Raw genomic sequence first — 10,145 nt, 5'->3', positions numbered from 1 at the left:
AACCAAGACACAGCACTTAACTAGTGCTCGATTGTCTGGTTACGAACTAACTTTGTTTGCGAGCCATGTGCACATCAAAAGATGCAGCACACTAAACCCAGCCACGTTATTGCCAATTCCAGTTGAGACAGAGAATGCTGAAGAGCAGCATAATTGTTTTCTTAGAACAGAAGAAGAAACGAAAGGGAGAATAGACCTCCAAGATACTCCTCTTGTTGAATGCGATGGTACCTTATGGGTGGATGGTTCATGCTTCAAGCTTCCGAATGGTGACACGACTGCAGCATATGCTGTCACGACTTTGCATACAATCGTTGAAGCTGCATGTATTCCACATAACTCAGCTCAAGCAGCAGAATTGATTGCACTTACAAGGGCGTGTGTGTTGTCAAAAGGAATGAAAGTAAATGTGTACACTGACAGTCAGTATACGTTTGGTGTGGCTCATAGTTTTGGGCGACTGTGGCGCGAACGTGGGTTTCTGACTTCGCACGGAGCCAAGATCCAGCATGGTCAGTTGGTGAATGAACTCCTTGAATCACTGACTTTGCCTCTACAAGTTGCGATTGTAAAATGTAGTGCTCACAAGATGGTGACTGATGATGTTGGTCGTGGAAATGCATTTGCTGATGAAGTGGCAAAAGAAACAGCAAGGAATGTGATGAGCAGAATATATGTTGCAGGCTCTGCAAGATGGGTTGGTGATGTTGGAATGTGTGAAGACACGGTAGAGAGTGTGAAATCGATCCAATCTGAGGCTACAGAGAAAGAGTTGAACACGTGGAGAGAAAGTACGGGTAGAATGGATGCAAATGGTTGTTGGGTTGAATTGTCAGAGCATCAGAGATGGTTGCTACCCGATGCGTACGTGCTTGCAGTGGTTACAATGGCTCATGGAATGGCTCATATCAGCGTGAAAGGGATTTGCAAGTTGTTGGCTCTGGTATGGCAAAATGCTGGAATTCCTAAGTATGCAGAGAATGTGGTCAAGTATTGCATGGTGTGTCTGAAACACAATCCTGGTAGGGGAACCCCAACTTCAGCTGGTCATTTTGCACCTCCTACGTATCCGTTTGAGGTCTTGCAGCTAGATTTCATCCACATGGAGAGGTGCAACAATTTAAAATACGTACTCGTTGTTGTCTGTGCCTTCTCAAGATGGGTAGAAGCATATCCCCTAAAGGACAATACTGCCTTGTCCACAGCAAAAACACTTGTGAAAGAGTTCTTCCCGAGATTTGGAATGCCTAGAATGATCTGGAGTGACAATGGGAGTGAATTTGTGGGTCAAGTGATGAAGAAAGTATGTGAAGGGCTAGGCATCCGACAGAAGTTCCATGCTGCAAATCACCCCCAATCAGCTGGAATAGTAGAATGTTATAATGGCACACTAAAGTTAAAACTAGCGAAGATTCAAGCGAGCAATGGTCTTAAATGGCCTGACGCTCTGCCCTTAGCACTCCTATCCACCAGAATGACCGTGCATTCAAGAGTGAAACTTAGTCCCTATGAAATTGTCTTCGGCCGTCCGGCCAACATATGGGGGGTGCCAAGACCCACCAAGTTCAGTGAAATAGAACATCCTGTTTTGCTTGACTATTTGAACGAATTGACGGCTAAATTGCGTGTTTTACACCAACAGGTCCATGACTCCCTTCCTCGGTCTCTGAAGCTCCAGGCCATCAAATCGATCCTGGTTCCTGGGTGCGGATAAAGAATTTTCAACAAACAAAAAACGACCAGCCCAGGTGGACTGGCCCACACCTCGTCCTTCTTTCCACAAGATCAGCTGTTCGAGTGGAAGGAAAGAAGAACTGGATCCACGGGATCCACTGTAAACGGATCCCCCTGCCTCTGCCCTATGACCGGTGGGTCCAGGAAGGTGTCGCCGACTCAGAGACGGATACTGTGCGACGGTTTGTGCCTTTCAGTGACGCTCGTGAAAAAGGAACTATTATTAAGCAAGAGAGTGACAATATTTTGCAACCAGCTGTATCACCATCAGTCCAATTGGACACCACAGAACGTAAACTCTTGTTCTGAGACCATACAATACCCGGAAAACAACGGTATAATCTGAGGCGGAGAAATACGAACTAATAAAAGTGAACTAATAACATTTTTTACAGGGAAAACAACGGTATAATCTGAGGCCGAGAAATACGAACTAATAAAAGTGAACTAGCATTTTTTTTTTTCCCCTCGCAAATACTATTTTTGAAAGCGCAGCTCTCCCATCTGAGGAACTTGCTCATTTTGTTTTTCGAACCGCCATCCGGGTTCCGCTGCTAGGGCCGCGATTGCCCAAAGTCTTTGGGGTGCAGCTGACGACGTTAGGTCGACAGTTCTGGTTCGTCTAAGGGAGTTGCCCTGGATCAACAGAAGCATTCCTTAGCAGAATCAACCTCCCATCGCGGGCAGCATTGTAGAGAGGATGGAGTTTTTCAAGATGGAGACACCTGCCAAAACTGTGAACTTTAAGGCCAGAATATGTGGATTAATGACAAAGAAACGTTTTTTATTATTATGCATTTTCCTGTTATTCAGTGCAATAATGTTTTTAGTAGGATATGTATTATTTTCTTTACAAGCGACATTTGCACCCACCACATCGCCCGTACCTCCTCCTACTGTTTCTTCACATTCTTTTCAACCCCTTCCTGAACATGAGTCAGCTAGGAGATTAGAGTTTATTAATAACTCCTTCATTCAGCTCTTGCACCAACACCAACTAGTAATGAACACGACTAACTGCTGGGTGTGTGGTCTTATGCCCCACACAACGGATAAAGGTATTCCTTACTTGGTCCTGCCATTCAACCACAATGGTTCTGTGTGGGCATACAGAACAATGTTCATTTATGCACATGATGTCTACCCCCTACGTTCTGTAACAGACAATCCTAAGAATAGTGCTCTAGTTAAGGGTATAGTAGATATGATTAAGGAAGATATTTCCTATGAAACTATTCCAAGAGATGAGACACTAGTATACATAGGATGGAACGTGACCGGATATGGAACTACTCTGAGTGAGAAACAGCAAGGTACTGGAAAGAATCCCAGAGCTCAGTTAGGGAAGAGTGTCTGTACTGAAACGTATGTTTTTGCATCTCAGACTTCCCCTTCATTTTTAGCAGCTAAGGGTACCTATTTCATCTGCCATGATTGAGCCTATACATGGTTGCCCCCTGACTTTTCGGGCACTTGTTTTGTTTCGATCCTGTTGCCTCCACCTATACAGCAGCGGCAGATTACCATAAGACAAGGATAGTTAGAGGTGTCTTGAGTAAAGAAGACACTGCAGGACAAGAATTTGGGGACTTCGGAAAGGGTTTTCTGCCGTTCTGGGGACCAATGGTTAACAGCAGAAACATAAGGCAGTTAGCAAGGGTGGTTGAATCCACCATAATTGAAACTGCTGGTGCCCTTAGTAACTTGACTGCTGAGCTCCAGTCGGACCGTCTTATGACCCTTCAGAACAGGGTCGCATTAGATGTCATACTTGCAGACCGAGGCGGGGTATGTAAATTGATCCAATCGAGTTGCTGTGTTTTCATTCCAGCTAACGCTCCAACAGTGTACCAGGCCATCTCCAAATTGCATAAGATTTCCGAATTTATTCATGTGGATAAAGGAGATTAGTCTTTTATGGGAAGGTTCTGGGAACTGATATCCGGCTGGGGATGGAAAAATCTGATGGTAATTGGGATGGTTTTAGCCATTCTTTTCCTGTTCTGTCTGTGCGTGCAGTGTGCTCCTGCAATATGTGGCCTCTGTGCTACATCATGTGTAAGGAAGCCTGTGTCAAAAGACGAACTAAGTACCAGAATGATGTCACAGCAACATCTCAATGACTTTAGGAATATAGACCTGGACTCAGATTAGCATGAGATTAGGTTAATTGCCTATGTAAGGGCAAAAGGAGGGTTTGTAGTTCTGAAAATTCTGGACTCGTGCAACAAACTTTGTCGTAACATGACGATTTTTATATCAAAAGACCGATAATGGCTAGTACACTATGTACAAGCATTTGCGTCAAATTCGAGTGGCGATTTCACCTCTAAATCGCCATTCTCGCCCTGAACCCTTGGCTTCCATTTTATGTATGGCAGCCATTTTGTGAGTTGCCCTTCACATAGGCTTATAACCACAGCTGAAATCGATATCAAAGGACACGTACACCTTAATTGACTTTTCTGTGACCCAGGCAAGCTGGAACCACTGCCCCAGGCCAAACCTGTTCGGTCAGTCCCTCTCCCAGTGGCCGAACGAGATAGCATCAAAGCACAACAGGCCATAACCTTTTTCATCGCACACACACCCTGCCTAATCTTGCTCACACCTGTCCCTGCTCTTTTCTCTCTTACTTGCTTTATGATGAGGAGGAGCCCGGTTTTATTGAGGGTACACCGATATCTGATGAAAATGTTGGGCCTTGCCGGGTAATTTGCTGTGGGCTGGACGAACTGAAATGTGGACTTGTCATCATGACTCTGCTTTTTCTTTGTAGTAAAATATGTGAATAGCCCACTGTAGATCTAAGAATGTTTGCACTGTAAATCTAAGAATGCTTGCCTGAAGCTTAATATTTTGTATAAAAAGAGAAGCCTGGCTCTGTAATGTTGAGCAGTCTCCTGAGAATATGCACACCGTGTTGTTGTACTTCTAGGACGCTTGTTACTTGGTTGCAGCCAATAAATTCGATCTTTGACTTCACCTAGAAGACTCTGGTTTCAGTGTCTGAATTAGGAAAGTACCCGAGGTCTTTGGGTGTTGTCCCTGGCACCGCTGGGGGACCGGATCAGTACCGGTTCTGAAAAACCCAGTACCTCAATAGGAATCCCAGGACTGGGCATGGGAGGGTAGTGGTATAGGAATTTGAAAAATCAGCATCGGAGGGCACTGTTTTAGGAACTTCAGGACTCAGCTTCAGAGGGGCGGGGTATCGGAATCCCAGGACTCAGCATCAGAAAGGAGTGTTATAGGAATCGCAGACCTCAGCATCAGAGGGGAATGAGATAGGGATCCCAGGACTCGGCATCGGAGGGGCCTGGTATAGGAATCCCAGGACTCAGCATCGAAGTGGAGCGGTATAGGAACCCAAGGACTTAGCATCAGAGGGGAATGAGATAGGAATCCCAGGACTCGGCATCGGAGGGGCTTGGCATAGGATTCCCAGGACTCAGCATCAGAGCGAGTGGTATAGGAAGTGATTTAGGAGAGCGCTGATAAAAATAACTCGGACCAGAAGACAAAGAATCGCAAAGTTGTACTTAGTTGGAGCTGCATTTAAAAGAGGCAGACTATTCTAAGGGCATGGCTATTATACATCAGGAAGATTCTGTTCTAGAACTGTTTCACTTTATGATGTATTACTTTTAAGTGGCTGCTTGGAGTTAGCATTAAAGTAAATATGCATAATGGTAGCCTCCAGTCTTGAAATGCAATCCCAGGACTCTGCATCGGAGGGGGGCTGTATAGGAATCCCAGGACTCAGCATCAGAGGGGAGTGGTATAGGAGTCCCAGGACTCAGCATCAAAGCGGGCGCGGTAAAGGAATGCCAAGACTCGGTATCAGAGGGGAGTGGTGCGTTCCCCCAGCACCAAATGTACTCTGTGTGGCCAAATAAGGGATTTCTTGGAACTGTAGATCTATACCTCAAATATGCACTTGGTATTGCAAGCGTTTCCCATTTTTACACATATTAATGCATTGACTATTTCCAAATGTAGCAATTTGTACTTTTTTTCATTATTTTATTTACACAATATCCAGTGTTACATGCACATGTGGCAATATATGAGAAAAATGACTGGATGCTGTCTGAGTCCATTTTGGCCATGTAGAGAGTGGTAGATCTCACAACTAGAGCAATAATACAGTCAAGCTACATGATGACGTGGAATGGGAATAAACTCATACAGGATGTTTGTAATGGGATTCCTAAAAATTACCTAAAACCTCTGTCCCCAACACAGCATGCAAGTCACCACACAGCATACAATTCAGTCATAGTGATAATCTGTGTTGCTTTCCGGTTCTCCCGTTTCCTTGCCAACCAAGTACTGCTGCTATAACCCCCAGAATCCCTTGGTTCGGTTCTGAGGAGGTAACAACTCATTGTAAATTTTTGAGTGTGTGTTACAATATAACATGTCTATTCACCATTCCTCAATTTTAGGAACTAGGGGCCCGATGTAGGTAGGCCGTTACCGATCTGTAACGGCCGAAAATACCGATTTTTGTCCCTTACCGATCGGTATCCAGCCATCGAGATGTAGGGCAATGAAAATTGTCCAAATCGGTAAATATACCGATTCGGAATGGCTACCGAATCGGACATAATCCGAATCGGAAATACCCCGAATCGGTAACAGAAGGAATCGGTAACATACCGATTCTATAAAAATACCTATTCGGTACATGTACCAAATCGGTAGTGACACCGAATCGGAAAAAATACCGATTCGGTCCATGTATCGAATCGTTAGAGACAGCGAATCGGAAAAATTCCGAATCGGACAGAGAGAGAGATGTAGGGAAGCACAGAAATACCGATTTTGGCTCAAAATCGGTATTTCAAAATCGGTATGTACCATGGATTACAATCAGGTGGTAACCAACTTCAACCTATAAAAATAGACCCAAAATGCATTGCAACTTGCAGGATGGCTGCTTTTTATGTCATTGCAAGGCGGCTACGGCTACAGCAGGAAGGAGAGAGGGAATGGCAAAGAGAGGAACAGGTCTACAGACAGAGGATCACCCTGTTCATGCTCACAGAGGCAGAGATCCTACAGAGGTACAGGCTGGACTCAGACACCATTCTGGAGCTCATCAGGGACCTCAAACCACTGTTGGACCACCCCACCCCAAGGGCACATGCCATCCCAGCACACGTGCAGGTGCTATGCAGCCTACACCTGCTTGCGTCTGGCAGCTATCAAAGTGGAGTAGCTGCGCTAGGAGGGGTGACCCAGAGCAGCCTGTCAAGGTTTTTACACAAATTCCTTGACGCCATGATACACAGGATGGACCAATACATCTCTTTCCCTGCAACCCAGCAGAACTGGTACAAACAAAAGCTGACTTTTACCAGATGGCACAATTTCCCCAAATCATCGGCTGTATAGATGGCACGCACATTCCGATTTGCCCCCCTGCTGACACAGAATACATATACCGCAATAGGAAGTCTACGCACACCATCAATGTTCAGGTGATCTGCAATGCGAAGTGCACCATCACAGACCTGGTCGCAAAATTTCCAGGGAGTACCCACGACTCCTACATTTTTCAACAGAGCGGCATCTATGCACGGCTGACGGCTGGCGAATTTGGTGAAGGATACCTCCTAGGTGAGACACATCATCAGACCCCCATAACACAAAGTAGCTAAGTGAAATACATGTATGCATGTGAGTAATGTTACCCCTTTTCCTTCTAGGCGACAGTGCATATGCCCTCCGCTCATTCATACTCACCTCCTACCTCAACCCCTCTACACCCAGCCAAAGGAGGTATAACCGGGCCCACAAAAGCACAAGGAATGTAGTTGAACGGACCTTTGGCATCTGGAAAAGCAGATTCAGATGCTTGCACAATAGTGGAGGTGCAAGGCAGTATACCCCCATCACCTGCTGCAAGATCATAGCTGTCTGTGCAATGTTGCACAACCTTGCGGTGAAGAAGGGCACTGAGGTGGAGTTGTCAGACTACGAGGACCATGACGACGACGTTGCTGTGCCACAAACACAACCTGCTGGGGTGTCTACACCAAGTGATGGCAGATACAGACGTGAGGAGATTACAGAAAACTATTTCTGAGTGAGTACTGATGCACAGACAGGTCAATGGATGTTAGGAAATGAAATATTTAATAATGTTGCAACAACGTTACTGCACTGATGTGCAACAAAAGAAAATGTAAACAAAAAGTTGTTAAATGTCAATTGTCCGGGTTGCCTCACCCGCCCTGGCAAGCTTATTTTTTGCTGCGCTTAGCAGCCCCAATGGCATGTGACTCTCCCCCTTCTGCATGTCCAGCAGCCTCAGCAGAGCGCCTGCTGCCCCGGCGTGGCTCTGACATTGCGCTGGCCGGGCTGCTGGTCAATGGATGTTAGGAAATGAAATATTTAATAATGTTGCAACAACGTTACTGCACTGATGTGCAACAAAAGAAAATGTAAACAAAAAGTTGTTAAATGTCAATTGTCCGGGTTGCCTCACCCGCCCTGGCAAGCTTATTTTTTGCTGCGCTTAGCAGCCCCAATGGCATGTGACTCTCCCCCTTCTGCATGTCCAGCAGCCTCAGCAGAGTGCCTGCTGCCCCGGCGTGGCTCTGACATTGCGCTGGCCGGGCTGCTGCGGCTGCTGCTGTCCCCAGCCTCGCCCAGGTCCAGGGCTGGATTGCCAACAGTGTTTGAAATTATAAGTGCCTCCATGGCGGTCGTAATGCGGGCCATGCCCCTAGTGACCTCAGCAGTGTTCTGGGTCAGGCTGGCCTCCATATTTGCCCCAGGTTGGCATAGCTGGGCGGTAGCAGCAGCAAGGCCGTTGATTGCCCTATTATGCATCCGTGCATCCCTGCGGCGAGAGTGCTCGTGGTCATCCAGTTTGGTACAGAGCTGCGTGATGGCAGTGGTCATTCGGCCAAGACCTGTAGCAATGTCCTTATTGCTTTCTACAAATGTCTTAAACCCCTGCGCCATCTCTCCCATCTGCAGGTTATGCACCCGCAACTGGCGTTGGCAGGCCAAGATGGATTTAGCCTGCATCCCCTGGATCTTTACCATACTGCCCTCCAGCCCTTGAAACACACTGCCCTCCCGTGCTGGAAGAGCACTGCTGGATGTTCTGCGCCTCCGGGGATTGCTGCTGCCCTGCTGCGTGGGCTGGGGTGCCACAGGTGTAACTGTGTTGCTAGCTGGGGCCTGACCTGCTGCTCCCTCGATGGGGTTCAATGGAGCTACAATAATACTCCTGGCAGGAGATGTGGCAGGTGCAGGGTGGCTCTGTGGTGGAGAGTTATCTGGGGAGAACTGCAATGGGGGCGTGCCAGATAGTCGGGGGGAGTGTAGAAATGTGAGGGAATGTCCAAGGTCCTCCTCATTTTCCAGGGCACTGGAGTTCTCCTCCGCCTCCTCCTCCTGTGCTGCTTGACTGGTGCTTGGCCCTGCCACCGCAATGGCAGATGGTGCTGGTGCTTGACTATCTCCTGCTCCTCCGCCTGATGGTGCCCCTAGGTATAAAGAAGCATTTGTGAATTGAGTGCTGATGTATTACAGTCACTACAATTAAAGCATTGCACATATCATTTCAAATACTTTGATTCAGTTTCACAGTTCTTTTAATTATGCTTCTGCACTGACATTTGTGCCTAGTTCTGCTGACTACATTTACCATGTTGCATTTCTCATGTCTGTTGGTAGCAGTACTGGGCTGGGGTTTGGCTGTGCATTGGGTCTAAAGGGGAGGTGTCTGGTAGGGTGTGTCATGATGCGCATGCTTCTTACCTTTAGCTGTAGCTCTGGCTGAGCTATCCAGGTCCCCAACTCCAACCACACTCTCCCTCTCGATGGTAGTCGCCACTAGTTCCTCCAGGTCAGTGAGTGGTGGCGCCGGGTTCCTGCCTCCACCAGTAAGTCCTGCTTGCCTCTGAAGCTCTGCCAGTTTCCGCTTTGTGAGGCTACGGATATCATAGAACCTCTTCTTGAGGTCGTCAAGGTTCCTGGGGGTGACACCGACAGCGTTGACTTTCTCCCCTATTTCGCTCCACAGCCTCCTCTTCGTGCTCTCAGGTACAGTGAGGGACAGCCTCCCAAACAGCTGCCTGTGTACCCTCACTACCTCCTCCACCAACACTTGCAGCTCCATGGTGCTGAATTTTGGTTTCCTCTTGTGCCCAGCCTTCTGGCTCTCAGTGCTGCTAGCCATGTTTCACAGTGCTCTGGATCCTTCTTCCACTGCTGCTCACTGTGAATGCTCAGCTCAGGCTGCCTCTCCAGAAAGTTCTTAATGAGCTGCACCTGCCTGGGTAGCCACTCCCTGCTAGGGTGGGGGAAGGTGGTTCCACCTCATTGGCTGTTGTCTTTGGTTTCAGTTTGACTTGCTTGCCGAATCGGCATTCACCGATTCGGTA

At 47.2% G+C, this 10,145-nt stretch overlaps 1 protein-coding gene across 1 annotated transcript; it reads right to left on the bottom strand.

Annotated features, from left to right (window-relative positions):
- Positions 1-8,247: 8,247 nt before the first annotated feature.
- LOC147710251 (uncharacterized) lies at positions 8,248-9,940 on the bottom strand. Its single transcript, XM_086919963.1, has 2 exons — positions 9,520-9,940; positions 8,248-9,245 (listed from the first exon to the last, which is right to left on the bottom strand). The coding sequence occupies exons 1-2, from the start codon at positions 9,938-9,940 to the stop codon at positions 8,248-8,250; spliced, it is 1,419 nt and encodes a 472-aa protein (XP_086776089.1).
- Between the last annotated feature and the right edge of the window lie 205 nt (positions 9,941-10,145).

This window comes from Lissotriton vulgaris, chromosome 5 (genome assembly GCF_964263255.1).
Source record: "Lissotriton vulgaris chromosome 5, aLisVul1.2, whole genome shotgun sequence".
Lineage (NCBI taxonomy): Eukaryota > Metazoa > Chordata > Amphibia > Caudata > Salamandridae > Lissotriton > Lissotriton vulgaris.
This window is presented reverse-complemented; position numbering and strand designations above follow the sequence as displayed.